This window comes from Haemaphysalis longicornis, unplaced genomic scaffold (genome assembly GCF_048455015.1).
Source record: "Haemaphysalis longicornis isolate Haplotype H1 unplaced genomic scaffold, Haemaphysalis longicornis Haplotype H1 scaffold_9, whole genome shotgun sequence".
Classification (NCBI taxonomy): Eukaryota; Metazoa; Arthropoda; class Arachnida; order Ixodida; family Ixodidae; genus Haemaphysalis; species Haemaphysalis longicornis.
The window spans coordinates 111,011,588-111,035,507 of NW_027526460.1; the positions used below are offsets into that span (position 1 = coordinate 111,011,588).

The window sequence follows — 23,920 nt, forward strand, 5'->3', positions numbered from 1 at the left end:
GCTTACAAATTTTAACTTTTACACGTACAAACTAAAAAGTTTTGATTTAGCTTAAACATTTAAAAAACTTGTTTTATCGGGTTTTAGACCTCGCCCACAAATATGCATCGCGCATAAAAGTATTGATTATTAAAAAATAATTAAAAAAATTATAACATAATAAATTATATTTATTAAGCATTTTATTAGGTAATATAAACATTATTTTGTTTATATTAACAAACTTTTGTTTACTGCGGCCCTGTTGAGCGTCGCGTTACTCAGGCAACGAGGCAAAAATGGACGCTTTGTATCGGCGAGCGTTACAGTTACATCATCCACAAAATTAAGACGGCACCCACCTCCCAATATGATTCTTTTCGTCATCGTCGTGCTGACGTTCTGGACAGTAGTGAACTTTACGGACTATGTATTCAAGGTAACTCGAACGGCGGCTTTCGTTCTGAGCCCGCTTGTGATGAATAAAGCCGAACCCGTCCACTGATCACAGTTTGTACGTTTTCTTTCGCCCTCTCGCAGTCGTGCTTGCTGTACCCGTACCTCAGCATGCTGGAGCGGGGTGGGATGAGCTTGAAGCTTCTCCGAGCGCAGTTCTACTTCACCCGGTTCAACCGTGTTATCCACCAGATCGGGCGGAAGAAACCTCGCTTTCTGCACTGGTGGTTCACTGTGGGCGCGGTCGTGAGCATTGTGTCCATCGTACCCGCCGTGTGGATACTGGTGAAAACAGCCCTGGGAATGATACGGACCGCCGCGACCGGAAAAGAAGAAACCCAAGTTCTTGAGCTCAGTGCAAGTGTCCTGTTTGCACTCACATTAGAGATGATTCCTTCAGCTGTGCATAAAAAGAAGTTTGAGGGAAAAGAAGATTAATTTATCTCCGTTAAACTACAAAACTTCTGTACCAGTTTACTTCGTCTAGCGGCATATTAGCGACAAACTTCTTGCTTTTAACACTTCGAGGACCTCAGCGTGCGAAAAGGGAACAGCAGGATCGATCCTTAAGTTGTCGTTTTACTCTTCAGCACGGGCGTCGGCAGGGGGGTGCAAAAGGGACACTCCCCCCCTGCCGCCCCCCCTTCAAGCAGCACCAACGCCTCCTAAAAGGCGTTGGCAGCACTTACTCCCTCCCCCTGCCCTCTCCCTTACCCACAATGCAATGGGTTTGCCCCCCTCAAGACAAAATCCTGCCGACGCCAATGCTCTTCAGTACAAACTACGTTGGGACTCTACAAGAAAGAAAAAACAAACTTAAGAAAGGACTTGCTTGTATGTGAAAGATTTCAGTCAGTGTGAAGTATTTGACATACCATTCACGCAACTAAACTTTTGGTGGTGTTATCTGACGCTGCAGTTGCCGGGAGTCAACCTGCCGCTGTCGGACATACTCTACTACATTGCTACACTGATCGTATGCAGCATATTCCACGAGCTTGGCCACGCTCTAGCAGCTGTGAGGTATCGTGTTCCTTTTGTCTTGCTCACCTTTATATGATCGCGTTTCTCAAACAAAGCATTTGCAGCTTTGTGATCGAGAAAGCTGGGGGGGAACTTAACATTGCATTTGCAATATAGCAGTACACGTACCACAGTTTTCTACATAACGGCTGCGTAGTGAGAACAGCGGCAGCTTGATGAAACAGAGATGAGAGAAGGCATGGTGCTAAGCTGTTGTTAACCCTCATCACACTCGCATTTCCTTGAGCAAGTGCTGTTTCCTTGTCATAGTTGTTGTGTGCTATTGCACCAAAGCCTCAACCCTAGCTTCCACACGGCTTTTACCTGAATGATGCATAAATAGACTGTGCTTGGTCATGCGTAAACAAGGGAGCAACTACAGGCATAAAATTTCTCCATGTGCTTGTGAAAAAACTTGTCTATAAGGAAAAAAAATTTTTTGCAAAAACTCTCAAGTAAAAATCGTCAAATAATCCATAAGAATAACCACTCTGCTATGCACCATGCCCTTATAAAGCAGTCTTCTCTCTTGTATGCAAATGCTCTGATCAGGGGTCAACAGTCTGACGTGAAGATAACATGGCTCAGGGACTTTTATTAAAGGGACTATTAAACGCAGAAATTTGGGCTAGTTGGTGATCCCACTTCAACATGGTAAAAAGCGCACTAGACGGGGACAGAAGAGACAATGACACGGGATGATTAGCGCTTGTCTCGTGTCACTGTCTCTTCGTATGCCCCCATCTAGTATGCTTTTTACCATGTCGAAGTATTAATGGGATTTTTGTGTGCGGCAAAAGTGTAACACATCAAGCGTTACACACAGACCAACAGATTTTCTTCGTTGAATCCACATAGAAATACTTACACATTTAAAAATTGCCACTTAACGTTTCGAGGCATTTATTCAGGGGTCTGGGCCCTGTCAGGCTTTTGTTTAGTCCCAGCATGCCTCCTCGAAATAAAATGTTTGAATCTTTAATTTTTTTATGTATGAGCACAGACTCATTCGAGGCACGCGGTAGTCTGTCATACCTTTCACCGTTGTGCCCAATCGACGTTTCCCCTTTCAGGGAGAATGTTCGGGTGCAAGGTTGCGGCCTCTTTGTCCTGGGCATATTTCCTGGTGCGTTCGTCGACCTGCCCAAGGAGCAGGTGTCCGTGTTGTCCCCGTGGAGACAGCTGAAGATATACTGCGCTGGAGTGTGGCACAACATTGTCGCTGCACTGCTGGCCATGTTGCTTCTTTTCGGAAGTGGGTTCTTCCTGACCCCCTTCTACGCGGAGAACTCTGGTGTTTCCGTCATCTCAGTTCTCAAGGTGACTACCTAAGCATATTTCTCCGTTCGATTTTGTCTTGCGATGTGCTTAGACTTGCTAAAGAACAGCTGTAAGGGTTTCTACCTTGTAACCAAGTTCAGTTTTCATGAGTGACATTACTGGTCCCCTTAAAAGAGAAAAAATCCTGCGCCTTCTCTGCTAACATGAAACCACGGGAGGTGTGAAGCATGCAGTGTATAAGCACCTTAATGTTTTTTTGCCTACGGATATGAAACTGTTGGGGGTACAGGTAAACATACAGCTTTGCAGTAAAAGTCTCTTGTCTTTTAAGCACGAAGCTTTCTAACGCAAGGCATAAATGAGTCCCAGTGTTTTTTTAGTACGCGTTATGAAGCGCTCCAGCACGAGGTGTAAACGAGTGGTGTCCCGGTGTTTTCTTAGCACGCGTTACATTCTAGCGCGAGGTGTAAGTGACTTTCCAGGTATTTTAGTACCGTGACAGCATGAGACGACAATTACGACGATGACAGGAGACGCCAACAGCCCCAGCCCCCTTAGGGGCTTCGCCCCCAACAGTGCCTTGTACCAGCAGTGAACTTTGATGCAGCACTGACTGACGTAACTGCTATGAGTAGCGTTGTGCACCAGCAGTCCAGAACAGTTAATGCGGAAAGTTGGGAATGTTGGTGACTAAGTGAAGAATTTGTGACTCTAGTGAACTATGAACTAGACAGCAGTTAATAGGCGGTCGTCCAGTTAATTGTCCGCTAAAGTCGTGAACTCCGAAACGGACCTGTCGATTAATTTTTGATATGCTGAAAGGCAGTTCTTTCCCCAGTTTTCTGCTTGTTTCATGTATCGCACATTGGAAAGAAGTTATCAGTCGCAAGGCCTCGACAGTCCCCAACACAATGTACAAGATATTGCACTCCCGTGCCCGCAATCAACAAGCTTTATTCGCTCCTGAGATTTTTTCAGGCTAGCAAAGTGAACACGTGGTACAATAGAAAAATAATATCCACAGCCATAAAAAGAAAAATCTATTTGTTGCATTTTTTTTTCCCCCTTTTTAACCAGGAATCTGGGGCATATGGACCCGGAGGCCTACTGCCCGGAGACCACATTATCGCAGTAGATAACTGCGATGTCAGGAGTATGGATTCCTGGAAGGCCTGCTTGGGTCGTGCTGTGCTGCGTCCCCAACACGGCTACTGCCAGAAGAAGACCGTGGTTGAGTCAGAAGGGACCTGGTCTCCAAAAGGTAGGTCATAGAATTTCATAGTTTTTGCCACAGTTCTAATTATGGCAATGCTTTTTTCTTGTGGGCAATCTCTCGTTGTGTTGCATTTCTTTCCAGACTGCTGTCGCGGACAATCAAACAACAGTCTGTGCTTTACCTATGTGGAAGCTGGGGCCAAAGTAAGTTGAAACAGCACATGTTTCTTCTTCATCAGTTGGTTTAATTTCTGTTGTCAGCTAAGATCTCTTCTTGCAGCACTAGTTGTATGATAGCTGATGTTTGAAAATTTATCTGGCATATGAAGCTGTCGTGAAATGTTATTGAACCAGCAATGCCACATTCTGTCTGCTAAACTGTCTGCATTAACTGTGCATTACCTCATCCGTTGTGTGGCATCGTTGTACGAATTGGCAGACCAAGTTCTGTTGCTGCTAGCTCTTTGTTAAATTTGTGACTAGCATGTCATACCTGCAATGTTTTCAAGTATTTTGTGCCCTGTATCTTATTCACAGCCTATGCATAAAGTCTATCACCTGTTGAAATGCGATTTACTGAGATACAGGTCTAAAAAACCGAGGATTTTTGTGACGGCACATTTTTGCACAATACTGCGCACATGTATTGTGCCTACACTCTCTAAATTTACTCGAAGAGAAAGCCTCAACTTTAGACCTGCTGCTTTTACAAAATCCATGAATCGATAACATTGGTTTGGCGAATTGAAATTGTCATTGCTGCAAAAATGTATCCAACATGCTGAAGCACAATATGCAGGTTCACATCGGTACCCTGTTATTAAGGGTCTAAGGCTGCAATAAATTGGATATTAAGTGCAGAGCACTTTAGGGGCTCGCCTTGTCATCGTAGCTTACCCGCTGGACCCAAGTAGAGCCACACGGTGTTCCGTCGTAGCAGCTGTCGTTACGCCGTAACCCAGAGGCTTTGAAAGCCAAGTGGTTTATATAGTCATAAGCGTTCAAAACTCGTGAACCGCTGGCACTTGTCATACATCTCCCTGTTGTTTAGCACAAAGAAAACTGCAGGCATATTTGAGGCAAAATATACGTAATTAAGCGGCAGCGCCCGCGTTCACTTAGTTAGGAACGCTCGTTGTGTTGGTTTTTACGATAGGAAGCGAAAAAAGTGACAGTGCAGCTCCGGCACGTGCGGGAAGAAAAGCAAGCACAAAAAGAACAGACTACTGCTGGCACAGTTTCAGGCAGGGGGCGCGCGAGCGCTGCGAAGGCGGGAAATCTGAATTGCATTTGGTGGTAGCAGTAAGCGGATAACGGCAGTACAGCCCATTATGGTGAATCACTGCTCTGCACTTCCGACAGCTTTCACATGGAGTAGAACGGCTTTAATTTTTTTTTCAATGGCTGTCACCATGCTGAAGCTTGTTAAAGAGCTGATGAAGCAAGAACATGTCATTTGATCTATTCATCTAAATCGCGCGACTTTTGTTCCAGAAACAAGTGTGCCTGCCGGCAAGGCACACGCTGCAAGCATCCGTTGCGTATTGCAACTCGAGTTGCTCACGTGATGAATACTGCCTGAAGCCGGTGCTGCAAAATGGCACCAAGCTGGTCGAGGTTAAAAGGGCAAACTGGCAAACAATGCTCTTTCTGGGGCCCCCAGCGGAGCTGTGGTATTCGGGTGAGCTCCATTTTGCTTGCCTGTTTGCCTGTGGTGTGACATTGATACGTCGACGCATTCATTTTATTCGAGAACACAGATACAGCCAACTCTGGTTAATTTGACCAGGGAATTCTCTTAAAATTTGTTCACATGAAGTAAAAAATTGACGTAACCAAAGTTGAGCTACATTGCTTTGTACCGTAGCAAGAACCCTAAATTTCGTCGAACTGGGGGATGAAATTGAATCAATGAAGGTGGACTGGACACACAGGTAACAATCTTTTAACATCTGGATCCCCAGCACACTACCTAGGGATTGAAGTGACCATGGAGGCAAAATTTACAAGCTTGCTTTGTCGATCGACAGATTGCCCATTCAGTGCTACGAGCTTTGCGCAACAGGCCTTTCATAAAGTACACGAAAAGGATAAGGAAGTGATCGGTAATGGAGATGCTTTAATGAATCTGGCGTTGACGTGTTTGTTTTTCTTCTGCATGGAAATCTCTGGACCTGTGCAGCCAATTCGCATGAAGCAAGGAATCTCTAACACTACGAACTTGTGTAGTTTGTCCTCACTTTTTGTTTTTAAAATTTTGTTAAGGTCCTAGTTTCAAACAAAAGTGGACAATTTTGCTATTGTATTTAAGTACATAGTCTCTTGATGTAGGCAGACCACTAATAGTATTCTAATACTCTTGATGCCTTGTTACAGTTTCTGTGATCAAATGGGTTCCACGGCAACGCTACCTATCTGTTTTACCTGTGCACATCTGCGAAGTCTTCCTCCGGTATCCTTACCACAGCAATGGTGTTTGTGTTTGGAGAATGTCACTCATATCGTGGTCAATATTTTCAGCTTTCGAAAAGCTGAAAAAGCATTGAAATGCATTAAATCGTGTTATGTGTGGTTCCGAATTTTTTAAGCTGCAAAACTCTTAAGAGAGATGCAGAAATTTTAAGCCTTAAATAAACTATCAGAGGAGACGCATTGACTTTAAGGACGATGCCAGTTGTGCAAGCTTTAAGGGGGCAGTTGGGTCTTTGGGGCCGAAAAACTGTCACAAAAAGCGTTTTCTGAAAAATGGCACTTTTGGCCTCCACGGCCATTTTTCTATCAGTCTGTAAACTTCCTCATCAAAAGGCACCATATTTTGTTGTTATTATATTATAATACCAATTTAAAGTGCACTCTACAGCTCAGTTAGCGCAGAATTCCATGGTGAAACGGCACTTTTCTTGCACTGCAACGCTAGCATTTCGCCCTCAGATATCTTGGCACCCAGAGCAGGTACAACTGTAATTCTTTTTGCTTCTAATACCGAAATATGTGGCGACTACAATGTTGGGAACAAATTTTTCAAATGGAGGCTTTGGAAAATTTTTATTGTGTTCAATTGGCACCACCTGCGAGCCATTTCTGGCAGAGCGCAGGAGAAGCAAAGTTCCCTGTGTTGTAAAACGACCAAAAATAGCTTAATCAAAAAAGTTCTTCCTATGTTGTATTCTTTAGTCATCTGTCTGCCTAGCCACGTGGTAATTGCCATTATGTATGGAGTGGTTATTTTGTAACTGTGACCCAAAATAATGGCAATTAATCATTAATTAACTCAAAGTATAATCAACTTACAAAAAATCTAATGGAAAATTTGAAATCAGCACAAAAAGATCTATAATGCAGTGCAGTTTCATTAAAATTGGTTGATAAATAAAAAGATAGCTCTAAGACCAGTCTGCCCCCATAAGACAGGTTCGCGATATAGGGCTGCTTTTCTTAGTCATACAAGAATAATGGGCTTTTGATTGACTGTAGTGATGCATTTTGCTTTCTAGTTTTGCTAGCTATATGAAAATCTTTTTTTTTTTTTTTCGTGAAGTTAACATTAGGATTGCCCTAATTATCTATATGTGCAGTGTCTCAGCTATCATGAACTATGATTTTTTCAATGAAGTGGTGCATGATCGGAGCACGAGAACCATTTGGTTCAGTCCTGTCTAGCAATCTTATTTTTTCTTATCGTCTAATTATCCAGTTTGCATTTGGTTCTATTGAATTTTTCTTGTTATCCACTTGATAGCCACCATTGCATCTAAACCACCCAATCCACTGTCTTTGGCATGCTACACTTTGCACTGCCTTTTTTCTTTTTACACAGAAAACATTAAATTGCTTGGAATACGAATAGCGTTAGAAACATTGCTGCGTCTTCAGATTGCAGCGCCCTCTTGTGAGCCTTTGTATACAGGAATGAAGCTCTATGCTGATTTCACCCACAATAATCGTAAAAAATAGCGGGTTGCCAATGTTGGAAAAGATGTAAAGTACGCGCTCTTTTATTTTCTTGTCGGTCCTTCCTCGTTGCATTTTGGCAACGAAGAATTTTTTTGTGCTGCAACTTTTCAGTTTTGATATTGGTCATCGAGTTACTAATTTAGACGTCAAGAGCACTAATAAACAAATCAGTAATTAGACACTAGACAAATGCCAGTACTGCTGCACAGGGCAGATGACTCCAAAGCAAGTGTTTGGGGTTTATGCTCCTATTGTGCACTATTTATTTTTAGCTCTTCAGTAATGACAACTGGGATGCCCTGTAAATGTGTGTGTGTGAGCAAGCACGTGCATGTGTATGCGTGTCAATGTGTGCATGTGTCTACATACATTCTCAAAATCTATGTTGTGTATGAGATATCAGAATTAAGGGGTACTCACCTGTTAACATTCCTATACGACTTACAACATCTTGACTCACAGGCTTAAACACCATTGGGCATGAATGCGAAAAGTTTTACAAATACATACGAATGTTCACAATGACCTAGTTTGCTTATTTTAGAACTATGTGACTTCTCTACTGACAAAAATAAACAAAACTCACCCTTGCCGGAAAACTAGTGCCATCTAGTGCAAACTAGATGAACCAAAACGTGTTTCTTGTTTAGTTTTTATCTCATTAAAGGAGTGATGTATTTCTAAACGAAGCAAACCAGGCCGTTAGGAACATTTCTATGGATCTGTAAACCTTTTCGTATTGGTACACGATGCATTTTAAGCCCGTGGGTCATGAATTAAGTCCCATAGGAATGTGATCAGGTGAGACACCCCTTAAGGGTGCAAAACTTTGATGTGTTCGTTCTTTTTGCATTACTTGGGCAAACCTTATGCTAAAGCTGTGTACACCTAAAAATGTTCAAGAATGTTATTAAGTATGAAGCAACTTTATACAACTTGTGGCTCATGGTACACAATGCTGAGCACCTTTGAGTTTAAATTTAAGGTTCCAATGCATTGAGGAAAACATATACAGGTGCCATCATGAGTACTTATTGGAACAAGGATTTGCGAAGATCACAAAATATTTGTCTTACTGGCTTACAGCCGTTACCAGTTTACAGGAATCTTTTTCGATTATGGAGGACTGAAACGCTCACCAATGCAGCCAGGTATTTTTCAGAAAAAAATTCCCATAAATTTACAAGACTGTGTTCCAATTCATCTCGACGGCACCTGTACACGCTAAAGCATGAAACGAGATTCCGCTTACACAGCTCGCTGGATCAGATCTCTCCAATTCCATTCAAATCGAAAGTATCAGTTCAATGAAATTTGCCATCCAATAGAATCTGGTCAGTTTAGTTCAGTTCGATTCAACGATTACCATAAAGACCTCCCCGCAGGGCTCTGCTGTTGTGATCGACTGATAGATCCTCAACACTATTATTACCTTGCAGCGGGAGCTTACAATAAGCGAAGGACTTGACACACGTTTCCCACCGCGTGCAGTACAGTTAAACCTGGATGTAACAAAGTTGACAAAAGTTTGCAATATTTTATACATGCAGGTTTCGAGTTAAGGCCCGCAGGAATGAAGCAGAAACAAAGCAAAATGCTAGACATAAGTGAAGGTGAACTCACCCTTCAGAGATTTATTTCACAGTGACAAACTGCGTGGGTTGGCCTGCTGCTTTAGGACCAGCTTAGGCACTATTCGGCACTCCAAAGAAACATGGGCACTAGCCCCCGCATTCACAAACGCAGCTAAAGTCGAAGTTTGACTCTTGACACTTTTCGGTGCCTTAACATGTTTCAAGAACCAAGGGTATGCTGAAAGGGTGCCTTTTTGTGAACTTAATGCTCTTTTCTGCATTCTGAATCATTGAGAGGATGCTAGCTGATATACTGTACTGGGCAGTGACATTCTTCTTTCTCGTCGGTGGAGATGGCATTAAAAATTGTGAGCTTGTCTTGAAAAGACAAAACTTCATCATCATCATGGCGAATTTCGTTTTTAGGCAATTCTCGACATTTTCATGGCTGCTGGCTCCTTACAGTAGTGCTAGTATTTACTAAATTAGTGCATTCCTCCAGCCGATTTTTCAGTGAAAGTTTAAAAAAAGAAACAATAACTGAGCTGCCTAGCGACTTCGTTATATCAATTACTGCAATGCCTTTGTTACATAGAGGTCACAAACACATGGGTTTCAATGGGGCTGGCAATGGGGAATTGAAAAACTTTGTGAAATTCAAGAATTTTGTTACATGGGATGTTCGTTACATCCAGGTTTAACTGTAGTCCGAGTTTTGAAGCTTCCTTAACTGGGCACTCCCAGCTACGTGATGTCCTTCTCAGGAGCGCTGGCGCTTCTGAACGTGGTGCCCTGCATAGCGCTCGACGGACAGTGGATCACCCAGGGGCTCATCAAGTTCCTGGCCCAACCCCTGCCTTGGCTTCGGCCCTCCAGGAAGCCACTCTACCTCTTCGTCGTCCTCGGCGGCAGCCTCCTGCTGGCCCTCAACGTCGTCCTCGGCTTCTGGAGGCTGCTGGCCCAGACATGGCCTTGAGAATCCAGGCACGTCACTTGTACAGTAACATGTGTATTAAACCGCATTCTCTTTGTGAAGATGGCTGGGCATTTGGTGGGGATTGTTTGATGATGACCAGAGATAGAACTGAGGGGCACGTAAGGGGGCCATGAAAACGCAATAGAACTTTGTTTAATTTGAAAGAACTAGGCCTCAGTACCTCACTCGGTGCCGCTATAGCCAATAAAGATGTCTTTTAGTTCACAAAACGCAACAAGTTTGGAAACAGTTTCGAATTTCCCGCCACGGTGCCACTTTACGGGCAGGAGTAACGTCATATGGGCCAGCACTGCAAAAAGTAATTTTCAGTGTGTTTATATGTAACTGCGGGTTAGCATTCAAGTGATGCGATCAAATAGAAGTAAAGGCCCCACTACAAATGTCCAGTCATGTGTCCTAATTTGATGGCCACCAATCGCACAAATAAGGTTCTGTGGTGTCATTAAAAAAGTTGCCTTAAAGTGGCCGAGTAGTCGCCACAGCTTCACATTTTCTTTAATATTTCCGTTCTTTATTTGAAGTTTGTGGTGAAATTGATATTGTTGTTATCGGGACAAAGCAGTCTTTCTAATGAGCCGAACTTGTATTTTGCCTTTACGAGCCTTTTAAAGGAACACAGAACTGAGTTTGTTGCGATCTTATTTATAGCTCCATTGTACAGTTGAACTTGCATAGTCTATTATTTGATATTTTAGTGGAAATAGAGACCCTTAGTGCATCTACACTGGGTGGCGATAGACAAAACATTAAGCGCCGTTTGCAGCCATCACACAAACTGCCTTAACGTTGTTAGAGTGCTTTGAAATGTTTTGACACTACCTTAGCTTACAAAATTTTTGTTTCACCTCATTTCATGGTTATATTCTTGACATTGTATTTGTTCATGCACAGGTTGTAAAAGTTAAACGTGCAAGCCATCCTCTAAATTTAGCCTCTAGGACTTGGAAGTGTTTCGTCAAGGCGGACATCACCAAATTGGCAGGGAGGATGGTGTAAGGGAACTGCACTTTGGAGCACACTTTCCTCATTTAAAAATGTCTGCAAATCAGGCGAACAAAACTGAACATGAACAAATAACAAATTATGCAGCTTAAACTGCTCAATGCTGCTACAAATAAGACTTGGATAGGAACATTTTAGTGCCCCTATAAAATTTCCCAGGTAAACAACATCCACCCTTTCTTCCTGAATTTGTCTCCAAACCTCATTTTGAAACACATTTCAGATCTTAGTCCATTTTTCTCAGTTATAATTTTGCATGGTCAGCTTATCTTTACATTAGTTTACTACCGTACTTATTCCATTATAAGGTGGTCGCGAGAATAAGGCAAGGGTAGAGTACGTATGTATATATGTATATATATATATATATATGTAAAGGCAGGGTATGACTGAGACTGCGGATTGAGAAAAAAAACCTCGCGTTATATTTGAATAAATATGGTACACACAAATATTGGTCTGTTGTTAACTGAATTTCTGAGCATGTACCAGGCTATCTGCAACGAACAGATAGGCATGTACTTGATGAATGCTTTGAAAAGGCATTTCTAGGACACGGCTCTCTTCAAACAGACTATGTTGCAATGCTTGCAACGCTCAAACTCCATGCGCGAACTTCACAGCCAAACTGTGATTTCACAATGAGAAAACAGAAAAAAACGCAATGGGGATTATGTATGAAATGGTCTTTAATGCTGATTACACATGAATCAAAAGACAGCAGCGCCGACAACTTCTTTTGACGGCAGCCACCTTGGCAAAGCTTCATTCACAGTTGACCGAGACGGCCGCAAATCACCTCTAACATTACATACAACACTCCCTGCTGCCCAACGAGAGCGAAACCCTGACCCCGTAATAAAAATAACTTCTTTGTCTCTCATGTACACACACTCCCTCAGGCTCACAGTTTACCCCCCCCCCCTAGTGCAGGTGAAGCCCTGCAAACCCATTTGTTTACCCCTGCAAAACACGGTTACCATAGAGTCACCTTACCTACTATAGGACCGGTATAAACATGTAACGAGGATAGGAAGCCATTTTTTTTTAACCTCCTCAAACATTCATCCAAACTCTGTCTCCTCCAAAGCAATGAAGTGTTCCTAAGGCACACTGGGCAAAAATTTTTTTTAGAGGAAAAGCGTCCAGGCATTTAGCAACACGAACGGGAATGAAAAGACGAGAGAGAAGCAAGACTAGAAGAACACCGAGGGCTTCCCTACACCTTTAGAGCAGAAGAATTCGGCCAAGCGTAGCTTGGTGACTACGGGTACTGGAAATGTCGTCATTGTACGTTAAAAACACTCCTAGTATGGCCCAAATAATTCACATAAAGAAAAAAAACAAAGTTTCCAAAAATAGTTCCCACTCTTAGTACAAAGGTATGTGCTCACTGGTACGTACAGAGTACGTACAAGGTACGTACAAAGTACTTAGTACAAAGGTACGTTTGATCACTGGCAGTACTACTGACTAAACCAAATCCTGACTTGACTATTACAGATACACATACACCAGGGTAGAAGTAAGGCCTACAAAGATAGGCACGCCAAATCAGCGCAACCAAATGACAAAAACTGGCCGCACAAAACCGAGTCACCAAGCTACGCATGCGCTTGTCGCACTAACCGAAATTCTCGGACAGGGGGATACAAACTACACCGGCTGTGGTGCGAAGAGTGCAGAAAGGAGTGAGAACCACAAAGCTATGCGTTGGCTTCCAGTCAGGCATTCGCGAAGCACAAAGGTCTGCTGGAATATTTTTTTTTTTTTCAACCCAGCTAGCTTTTTCCTCTTCACTGACACCTTTGCAGTGACACACGTACACACCACATTTGCGCATGAGGGCGAAGCGATGAAACCATACTCCACGCGTACAATGGCTGATCTATGTCTGTGCTGTGTGAACCTGCTAGAAAAAATGAAACGGCGGCAGCGCAGCCCGCGCAACCAGTCACGGGCCAGTGAAAGATACGGGGATGAAGTCACACTGTAACACCTAGACTGACTGACTAGGTTCAGCGTGACTCTACGGTGCGGTATGTGCTCAACTCGTGTGGGTGCCCCAGAAAGAAAGGAGGTTAGTGCGTGTACGCCACACCACAAAAAGAAAGGGGAGGACAGCAATAAGAGTTAGTTGAGAGTCCATAAGCTTTCCTTTTTTTTTTAGTTGTGCCGCATTTATGCATGTACTTGTTAAGCTGTGACATCACGTGGTTACAGTAAGCTGCTTGCCTAGTAGATCGGTAACTGACGTTGTTGTTAAACAATAAACCTTCAAAATCTTTTTTCTCAAATGACCAACCAGGTTTTGGGAAGAACCAAAAAGCGGCTAGTAACTGTGACAGAACTCGCAGTTAAGCTTAAAAAAAAAAAACAGAGAAACAATAAAAAAAATCTGAATAGGCATGTCTGAATAAATTCCCTTAATGTAGCTACTATGTAATGTACAGCTCCAATCAAATACTGTTTGCACAAAGAGCAAAAAAATGAATACATGCGAGCGCAGCCAGTGCCAATATTGGCCCAGAAACCAAAGGAACCGTCAAAAAACCCTGATGACACCCACCTGCCTGATTGAGAGGCACAAATTAACCAACAGCTATGCTAACCGGGCACCAAACGATACGCTAGTCAAGGTAAGGCATAAATATGACACTAAAATACTGCCTTATATACATAACCCATTCCACGTCACAAAGGAAACCTGGCAGATAATTTCCCCAGAAGGCTCGCAGCAGTAAGTAATCCATAATGCAGAAATAAAGCGTACTAAAAGTCCGCAGCAACTGTTATGTTTAGCAGTGAATAATTCCAACGGTGTATGTCAAACGAAAAATGATGATTCGAAAATCTGGCACGCAGAAGTTAACGGCTCATGTTTAGCTACGAAATTACCTCCAGGAGAACCATCTCCAAAAAGTTTGGTTCAAACATACATATGATCTGTTTTTAAAGTTAGTGCATTCATTTGTAAGCGTACAAATTCCATCTCATTTAGGCCTTGCAAAAAACAGGCAGGTAATCTCTGCTGTTGCTACTCAGCGAATAAATTTTTACCAGACGTTACTTAAAGTTGCTGGCTGTGGTTACAGTTGTAGTTGCACCTATAACAGCAGCCGAAAGGTAAACCTGAGGTCATTACAACACCGGGTGTAAAACAGCACCTCAATGCAAGTCACTCGAAAAAGGAAAGATTTCCCCCCTACATACATGTGCAGTATTTCACCGCGCTAATACCTATGATTTGTACATTTATGCGAACATGTGCCTGAATTGCACGGTGTCACCGGAACAAACAGCGTGCAAGCATGAATTGGTTGGTATAAGTGACCACCCAGTGACTCAAGAGCTTCAACGCGCACTTGTAACCAAAATACTGATTAATGATCAATGCATCAGTGTCTCCACGTTCAGAAGATGATTTGCTGCACAAAGTTCACTAGCCTAAACCCTAGTTTTAAAATCCCAAGCACACCTCCTCAGCTTTTTTTCTTTTTTTGCCAGATTAAGATGATTTGAATAAACCTTAAAAGAAAGATCGTAATTCACCACCTTTTTTACCTCATCACCCCACCCCCTAAATCCATGGGCATGTGAATAAAGTGTGCTTAAAGTTGAGCCCGTAAACATGTGCCCTGGAATGCCAGAGAGCAAACTTGCATTCGACTTGCTTGCAACATTACGGTTCGCACTGTTCCTCGTCCAAGTCGGCGAGACTAAAAACTCAGCACGGAAGACACCGGGAAACAAACTTAAAACACGACTGCGAGATCTCCTCGCATAAAATGAAGCGCCACTAACAACTTATGATGATGCAGCCTCTGGCTACTGAGAAATGCCGTGGATGATGGGGTGTAGTGGTCTAAGGACTCTCAAAGTAGTTCAACATGCATGCCCGCTGGTCACGTACTACAATAGCCTGCAAAAGCTGAAAGTAGGAGACAGGCAAGCAATGCTCCTCCTAATTGTCTCGCAGTTACCTCCTTCTCATCTGCAGTCCTAAAAGCGCATTCCCCACCCTCACTCCTCTTCTAACTTTGTAATCACAACCTCCGTAGTAAAACGCAGTCTTCTTTCTGGTCCGACATAAAAGAAAAGGTAAGATTAAAAAAAAAAAAAAGAATGGGCTGAACGAGTGAAATGCACCTCGAAATAAAAATAAAAGCACCGGGTGTGAGGCAGTTTCTGCACCCTTTGCTCACACCATGGATCCAGCACACTCACACCCAAGTGCTGGAAGGCGCGGAATGCGTTTGAACGCTACTGGCGGCAACACCGCCCCCATCACTGCCGTCGGCAGCGTTCCCCATCACGGCAGCCCGGTTGCTCTCAGTCCCTCCTTCTTCCTGGCAGTCTTCCAGTATGGGCGGGTACATCAAGTCGTAACGATGCTGGAGCGACGACCGCGAACGACCGCCACGCTTTAAAGGCACTGTCGAAGTCCACCCCGCCTGTTGATTACTACCACCACCACCAACACTCGGGCTTTCCACGGGGCTTGGCGTGTTGACGGGTGACGTCGGCAGCGACTGAACGGCCGTTTCGCCACCGGCCGATCGCCGGCCACCGGAACCCGGCCGTAGCAACTCAACAGCCGACTTCTTCTCAGGGCCGTTCTGGCTGCCCGAGGTCTTGGTCTGGAGCAGGAGCTTCTTGAAGTCGAGCAGGCTGGTGGGCTTGGCGGGGCCGAGACGGTCGTTGGCGAGTGACCGCCGCTCCAGTGGGCTGCACACGCGAGCTGCGGCGATGTCGCCGGACCAGCTGCGCCGGTCGCGACTGTTGCCGCTGCGTGGGCTCAGGAAACCGGTCTCAGCGAGACCACCCCTGCTGGGGGTGCTGGGGCGACTAGTGACCACGAGGGGAGAGTTGGACCTGGAAAAAAGGAAGAAGTTTCTATAGTCCCGTCATCATCATCATCATCCCACGGAAAAATGAAAGCCTTTCCCAAAAACTAACTGCCTCAGTCTTGTGTCCCCAAATTTTCTTTTCTCGGCCCCATCCCATCCTTCAGTACATGTAAAAGCTTTATTCAGGATTACCTTATCTAACAAAAAAGTTGCATGGAACAGAAACAAATTAACAGTTAAGCTGCACCAATCTTGCGCTTCAACATTCAATTTTCGTGACATCACAAATTGTAGTGCGGGAAAGTATACGCATGAGGCGATACCTGCATTGCCGCCAGTGGTATATACATTTGTATTTATGGCACTGTAACCTCCCGGTAGAGGCAAAACTTGTTTCTAGACATTACCATCCCTTTAAAATTGCACTTTTGGGGCTACCCATGCTGCTCAAGATGGAGACACGCTGCCTTTTACCACAAATTATGAAAACTAACCCTCATCAGTCCAGCCAAGTTCCACCCAGGGCCATACACATGCCCACTGCAGTCTCTTACCTGGATGACAGTGGTGACTGAGCCAAGTCTGTGTCTGTCCTGATGCCGTGCTTCTTCTTGGATGAGTGGATGGCAGCGAAGAGATCTTCGGTAGACATAGGCCTGCGGGGAGCCAGCTCGCGTGTGATTGACGTGCTGCTGCTGCTGTCGGGAGACTTCTCCGACCCAGAGCTGGACAGGCTGGTGGAAGAGAGTGCGGTGGGGGAGGAACCGTCCTTGCGCAAGTCTCGCAGACCGTACAGCTGTTCAACCGCACCACCGGAATGGTTCATACTCGGGTAGGGGGAGGAGTTCTGCAGTGGGCTGGGAATGTACACTCCTGGAGGACCCTGCCTCTGTTGATTGTCGTAGTTTGATCTTGGCCTGAGGTCTTGCACGTTGTGAGCTGGTTGTGCGGAACTTTGATGGCCCTGTCCGTAGCGAGGCGGAAGTGGCCCCTGCTGCGGTGGGAGGTAGCCTCTCCTCATGTGGTCGGGCGCCAACAAATGAGTTGAGCTCATTGGGCTTCTCGGCGGTTGCCTCGAAGGGCTCGTCGGATAACTGTGAGGTGAAGGTGCTTTTTGCCGGTAACCATAATTGTCGGGGGGGCCGTTTGCCACGGGTGGTGGCAGGTAGTTTGGTGCAAGGCACCGGGCATCGACTCCCCGAGTGTTTGCCGACGATGTGGCAATCTGCTGACCGAGAGGGCCCCTCACCATGGACTGACCGGGTTGGTACGGAGCCCTCGGTATGTAGGATGAATACTGAGGGGCGGGCGTACCCCCGTCCATTCGGTTGTGCGCTGTTCGGTTTGGAATACCCCCATCTGGAAACCTGTACACATCGTTAGTGCTATGGTTCTGCATTTCAACTGGCGTGACCCGTCCGTTGACGAGGTGTGGACCTGCTGGTGCCTGCCCGTAGCGGTGCTGAATTTGCGCCTGCCTCACGACTGCCGCATAGGCCGCACTGTTTTCCGGATGGTAATAAGCCTGTGGTGGATGATGTCCAATCGGAGTCGAACTTCGCACGGTGCCGCCCCTAGGCGCCGGTCCCATCTGACCAGTGTTCCTCCACGAAGACACCGGGCTGGTCGCACCGGACGGTTCGCCGTGACGTTGGTGCATTCCCAGATAAGACGCGTTGGCTGGACCGTAGGACTCCGCACTTGGCGAGTACTGTTGCACTGGAGTGGTCCTGCCACCCGCCGTGGGTGGGAGGTAATTTTGCTGGAACGGTCGCGATGCAGGTGACGTGCGCTGTTGGGGTGCTGCATTTGACGGCGCAGCGGAAGACTTTGGTGGGGACGCCGGCAGTCCAGAGACCCACTTCGGCCCGACTGGTTCTCTTGGAGAGGGCTGCACGGGCGTTCTCCGTCCCGGAGACATGGCTGTGGGAACGCTGATGGGCGCAAAGTGGTGCAACGGCGTCGTGCGGCCCGATGAGGAGTTGTGATCGGAGGAGACCGGTGTGCTCGAGCCGGATGTCCTGCTGGCGTACGGAGTCGAGATGGACGCAGGACGCTGCACCGGAGTCGTTCTTACCATCTGGCTGGCGATGGGCTGCGGTGTAGTTCTCCCAGATGTGGCAGGCTGCGGTGTGCTTCTTCCCGATGGAGTGAGCTGAGCCCTCCCACCTGCCACACTACTGGAAGGACTGTTCAGCGTGAACATGCCGTCCTTGTACTGCAGAAGTGGTCCCGCATCGGAGTGCGCGATGGGCCCAGACGTGGAGTACCGTGTTCTGGGGATCGTACTGCTAGTGTAGGTCTCCGCTTTGCCCGTGGGGTCCAACCTAACGTAAGCGCGCTGATTCGGGCCGTATGCGGGAGCCATCCCTGCGGGCAGTGTCATGCATTTTTCCGGGAACTGGGCTGGAGGTACCTGCTGAGATGCGGGGTGGTTAACCATGACGTAGCCGTCGCGACGCCTCCCCAGTGAATTCGAGCTGTAAATGACCTTGCCTTCAGAGTCCAGGGTCACTCTCGCACCAGCCCTGCCGAAAGACGGGGTTTGCGCAAACACGCTGCTGGCTTCGTTGATTGCGCTCGGCTGCCTGGTGGAGCCCTGTTCGAGGACTCGGCTGCTGTAGGTGAGTGGGGGGGGAGGCGGAGGCACGGCGGGCGGCGTCGTTTGAGGGCTGGTTTGAGGGCTGCTACTCTGCGGGCTTGAGGGCTCGGGCGTGGACTGATCTTGCGCGCCACAGTCTTGTGTGCTCACAGAGAGCTGCTTGGCATTCAAATCCCGACCTGCCGACTTGGCTGTAGACGGTGGACTCTGTGCAGTTGGAGTTTTCGGAGGGGAAATGTTCCGCGACAGATACGACAGGAACGGGGACCGAGTTTTGCTCATCAGGGAGGAAGGTCTGTTCAGATAGAATGGTGCGTACGAGCACGTCGGTGATGGCGCGTCACTTTGTTTAGATGAATGTGCGGCTGCTGCAGTAGCTGCTGAGGCCTCTACTTTTTCTTTTCTAGTTTCTCCGGATGTCGAACTGTTGTGTTCTGCTGCCCCGTGGCTTTCTTTCTGGTCAAGGTTTTTACTGTCCTCCTTGACAGGCGTGGGTATTCGGCTCCGTTTCACTTCGCCATTTGGTAGAACAGGGCTGCCAGTTCCAGTTCTTTGAACACAGTCACCTTCGGCAGACGAGAAGGAACCCAACACGGGCTGCTGCGGATGCCTTGGAGATACTTCCGCCTGAGGAATCGCTGCATTGAGAAATGCCATTTTACGCGCCGACTGCATGCCATACATGTTGCACCTCGCGGGGAGCTCATCTGCATCCTTGCCAACATCCTCATGTTCCACGAGAGGTGCAGTGCCTGGGGCAAATTTAGGGGTCTCACACCCTCCTGAAGGCAATGATGCGTTGCGCTCGGACAAGGGCGACACTCTTTTCTCTGCGTCGAGTCGACAGCTGTCTTCATCACTGGGCTCGGGAGACACAGCACAAATGGAAGGGTACCTTAATGAGCTGATTGAAGTCTTCCGTCTCAGCCGCTCACCAACTTCGCAGTCGGACTCTGATACGTCGCCTCCGGACACCGGGGGCGAACTTTCCTTCTGCGAAGGAATTGGCGAAAGCGTTCTCACACTGGATAACCGTGGTGGTGGCAACGGAGGTGCCTTTGACCTCTGCGTCAGCGTGCTTGCAATGGAGCAGTTGTCGGTTCCGGTGTCGTTTGCATTTTGTGACAGGAAACTGTTTAGGCTGAGGTTTCCGATCGTGTCGATCGACGTCTGTGATCCACGATCGCCAGACGCAGCAAGGTCTCCGTTCTGTTCACCGGGGAACCTCGCGAAGCCGTGCTTGAGACCGCTGTCCGTGTGCATCGACGTGTAGTAGCCGTCGGTGTCGACCGAGTAGACTGAGGAGTCACCGTCGTCAATTGGGTTCGTAAACGGATCCGATCCCACGCTGACTTTGCGTGTGCCAGGCGACGAAGACGACTTGGAGTCGGAATGGCACGCTTCGGGAGTGATTGTTCCGGACTGGCTTTCTGGGTCGGTGGATGTGGAGTTCATGTTCGAGCGAGGAATTTGCGGGCCTTGGCTGGGTTGCTTCCAGGACGATGCAATTGTTGTGGCTGTCAGGGCAACGGAGACGTCCGACGTGTAGCCTGCCGGTGTGCCGTTGTGGGATCTGTGGGCAAAAAACAAGGTATTCGGTATATGTGCAAGCCAGGTTTGTTGGAAATGGTCACAGTTGTGGAGGAGAGGAACAAACGGCAACTGCACATTTGAATGCGAGGCATGGCATCTGAACAGGCAAACAACACAGCTGCCAGGCCAACAATCTATTGATACACCCTCCGTAACAAAACACTCGCAACCGAGACCCAAGCTGATAGGTCATATATGCAATGATGCTATCCAGCGTGTAGCATTAACGAAACATGTAAAAATTAACAGCATTATAGGCAGACTTCACGATGCAATGTCAGTTGATATAAATATGTTGCAGTTGCTTGTAAAAATAATTACTGCAAAGCCCCTTTATTTTTGTAAAACACCGAAAAGCTTAAACTGTGTGCTTTAATCGTTGGCATCTCATTACACAAAACTCGAAGAAGTCACTAAAGCTTGTTTTATTGATCCAGAGTTCTTTACAGACTTCTCTTCACTGAAAAATTCCATCTATAAAGCCAAACAGATCCAACACTTTTGATTCTTTTTTTAACATGCTATTCTGATGTCGTTAATGAGTCCGTCTAATTGAAAAGGCTACAAAACGAATTCGAGAGGTAATGCCAACAAGAAATGTTTAGAGGCAGTGGTACGCCGCTCACAAAACGTAAATGTTTTGCAGGTTGATGTGGACGCACACCGTCGCCAAAAAGGCCTCACCTTCCATCAGTGCTGTGGTGGGTATTGTCCGAGAAGAGCGAGTCCCGGCCCAGCGAGCTCTCCGAGTGGCTGTGCGGGATCATGTCCGGCGACGGTCCGGCCGACGACGACTGCTGTTGGTCCGAGTCAACGGAGGCGCGCGTGCTGCTGCTCGCGCTCCAGTTGCCGCTCGACGACTGTCCATCCTCGACGCCTCCACTGCCCTTCTTGGCCGCTGTGCGCGCCGACGTCTCGCGAAGCTTCACCGCCACCGTCATTGCCCCCGAGTTGGTGGAAATGGGCAGCAACGAAGCTGTGCGCTTCTTCTTCTCACTCCCGCCAGTGCACGTGCCGCTCTCCGCGACCCTGCTTGCCTCGTTTTTTGCCGCCGCACCGTCTGCCGCCGCCGCCGTTTCCTTCTTGCTGCTCGACGACTTCTTGAGGAACTTCCAGTCGCGGCCCAGCCGGCTGAAGTTCATGGCCTCGTAGAAGGACGACCGCTTGCTCTCGGGCTTGGAGTTGACGTTCGTCTCGGTCGTCGTTGACGAGGATGAGGAGAGCTCTCCGGAAGAGGATGGACTCTCCTCGGTGCGGCGCTTGCTGAGGATGCCGCCGGCGCTGCTGCTACGGTTGTTCCCGGATTTCGCGGCGGTCGTTTTTGTCGTCGTCGTCGTCGTGCGTAGCAGGTCGTCGTCGGTCTGGCACGAGCTGTGTATCAGCGCCTCGGTCTTGACCAGGGTGCCGGACTTTTTGCGGTTGGTGAGTGCCTCGGCGATCTCCTTGGAGTTCCCGTCCGAGATGGTGTTCCTCCGCTTGTGGTGCTTCTTGCGTTTGATGAGGAAGTCAACCTGCACAACAACCAAAGGGGCAAACTCGTTTCATAAGTTACAAATTTGCAATTCAACTGCACTCTTGTTTATGGAGAACAGCAGCAACAGGAAAACGCCTGACAATAAATGTGCTCGCTGCCAACTTAAAGCGACTGCATTTTTGACAGCAGCTGCCCCTGTGCTATACATCCTGCAATGGCTTCGGGCTTTATGGTGTATCAAGCAGTAGAGAACCTTATGCATACAGCCATCCATCGCCATAGCACGATTTTGAATCATTATTTGAACTGTACCAATGGCAAAACATGCTTATCATGAAGGATAAGCCACCGTGGCCACAGGAAAGATAGCGCAAGTCTTCAAGGAAGCACATGGGGCACAGCACATTTGCACCTACAGCAACTCATGCAGTCCAACGGATAAAACCATTGCACCGCACTGCAGCCTTTTGCCATCAACATGCCAGGTGCCAACTTCAAAACTGGCATCGGAGTTCTCGATGCACATGTTCTCATCGTCACTCCAGTCGTTCCTGTCGCAGAGGGCAAGATAACGAGGCCTTGTGTGCCTAGTAAGTAAAGAAGGGGCACTCGAAAAAGGACCTCAAGAGGTATCCTTGACTGCAGAGACGCGACGTAACGTCCTTCACTTGCTCTGCAATAAAGTAAGGCGCAGTGGTGGCAAAGACGTTTGTACGTGTTGTTTGAACCAACTGGAGGATATGAAAATGCTAAGAAAACTTGACTCTTGTCTTCTTTGCATGCAGTAATAAAAAAAATGGTGCGAAGGGACTTCTTAAGGAAAGTTCTTTCTGCTGAGTATTTTTTTTACTGTATTTGCAGTGTTAGTTTATAAGGCTTGGCACACTGAAGGCTAATTTCAGCCATTTCATGGCTGCCCTGCGTTAATTGAGTTCCCATCTATGTAAAAGCTTCTAGGCGTCTAGATCACTTTGTCATAATGCGGGTATACTTTGTTTTGCCAAGAAGAAGTGAAAAGCTTAGCAGAATGTGGTGCTAAATTCTACACTACATACAGCAGAAACCCTAGGAGTATTTAATTATCTGCGAAACATGCCTTGATATTCTCAATGTAATAAATGTAACGGAAAAACCACTACATCTCCTGGAGATTCTATGGGGAGTACCACTGCAGTGCAACTATAATTGACATAGAACAGTTAAGTCAAATTTGAGGACAATTTAAAAATTTCTTGGGCATCAAATCACAATACTAAAGGACACATCAAGGTATTTGGTTCACGGGTGATGTAGCCTAGCATGGACCAATTTTTTTTTCGATCACAGCAACAGCACCTGTAGCCTTCTTACAACTTTCTGTAGAAAACCAGATTTAATGCAAAACTTTGCATCTTGGTTCCACCAACACTTTTTGTATTCAATCCAAGTTCAGCAAGCTGGAATCTGCACCTTTCAGATAACTTCAGCTTCACCAGGGCTTACAATCACATCGAAAATTAGGCAGGCGAACCTAGAAGTTGCAACATCAAAAAGAAAAAAAAAAGGCTTCAATTTAACACAGTGACATAGCTTACGTTTTAAAATGAATAGCCCGTGTCTGCTCACCGATTCACTTGCAGTCCTGACGACACTTCCAATTTCACAGCAAACACCAGTCTGTGAACCTCTTCCAAAAGTACCGCTACTGCGCTAACTTTTCAAGCAGATGCAATCCTTTGCAAACACCCAGCTGGCTTTCAATAATTTAACCATCTTCACCCATCAATTTTCAAGGGAAAACAAGGACGCTCTGTGCAGTTTAAAGAAGAGTACTGGGAACCGCCTAAATGCATTCCCCCAGACTTGCTGTCCCAATCCCACCCACTTTTCGCAAAACTGCAAAAAAAAAAAAAAAAAGAGGATGAGGAGGAGGAGGCCCAC

General features: G+C 46.5%; 2 protein-coding genes across 7 annotated transcripts in view; one reads left to right on the forward strand and one right to left on the reverse strand.

Moving 5' to 3' along the window:
• The first annotated feature begins 242 nt into the window (after nucleotides 1-242).
• S2p (membrane-bound transcription factor site-2 protease) lies at nucleotides 243-21,309 on the forward strand. Of its 2 annotated transcripts, XM_077684398.1 has the most exons (10): nucleotides 243-418; nucleotides 520-792; nucleotides 1,355-1,458; nucleotides 2,532-2,778; nucleotides 3,817-4,000; nucleotides 4,097-4,158; nucleotides 5,449-5,635; nucleotides 6,331-6,406; nucleotides 10,227-10,466; nucleotides 21,173-21,309. In XM_077684398.1, the coding sequence occupies exons 1-9, from the start codon at nucleotides 350-352 to the stop codon at nucleotides 10,456-10,458; spliced, it is 1,434 nt and encodes a 477-aa protein (XP_077540524.1). In that variant the 5' UTR covers nucleotides 243-349; the 3' UTR covers nucleotides 10,459-10,466; nucleotides 21,173-21,309. The 2 variants fall into 2 exon arrangements, with proteins under 2 accessions (XP_077540524.1, XP_077540520.1); XM_077684394.1 differs by lacking the exon at nucleotides 21,173-21,309 and having other exon boundaries at nucleotides 10,227-10,519.
• Nucleotides 12,151-23,920, reverse strand: part of LOC144152875 (uncharacterized) — a 38,438-nt gene continuing 26,668 nt past the window's right edge. For all 5 annotated transcript variants that reach the window (XM_077684392.1, XM_077684390.1, XM_077684391.1 and 2 more), the window contains 3 exons: nucleotides 21,211-22,037; nucleotides 16,886-20,506; nucleotides 12,151-16,356 (listed from right to left, as the gene is read on the reverse strand). In XM_077684392.1, the coding sequence (XP_077540518.1) occupies nucleotides 15,705-16,356; nucleotides 16,886-20,506; nucleotides 21,211-22,037 (5,100 nt within the window). In that variant the 3' untranslated portion in view covers nucleotides 12,151-15,704. The remainder of the gene's footprint in view (nucleotides 16,357-16,885; nucleotides 20,507-21,210; nucleotides 22,038-23,920) is intronic.

What these genes read in the sequence shown, in the direction of transcription:
- S2p (XM_077684398.1), top strand. Translation starts at nt 350, where the DNA reads ATGATTCTTTTCGTCATCGTCGTGCTGACGTTCTGGACAGTAGTGAAC. An exon ending in CACGCTCTAGCAGCTGTGAG is followed by an intron (nt 1,459 to 2,531) that starts GTATCGTGTTCC and finishes TTCCCCTTTCAG; the next exon opens with GGAGAATGTTCGGGTGCAAG. An exon ending in ATCTGCGAAGTCTTCCTCCG is followed by an intron (nt 6,407 to 10,226) that starts GTATCCTTACCA and finishes GGGCACTCCCAG; the next exon opens with CTACGTGATGTCCTTCTCAG.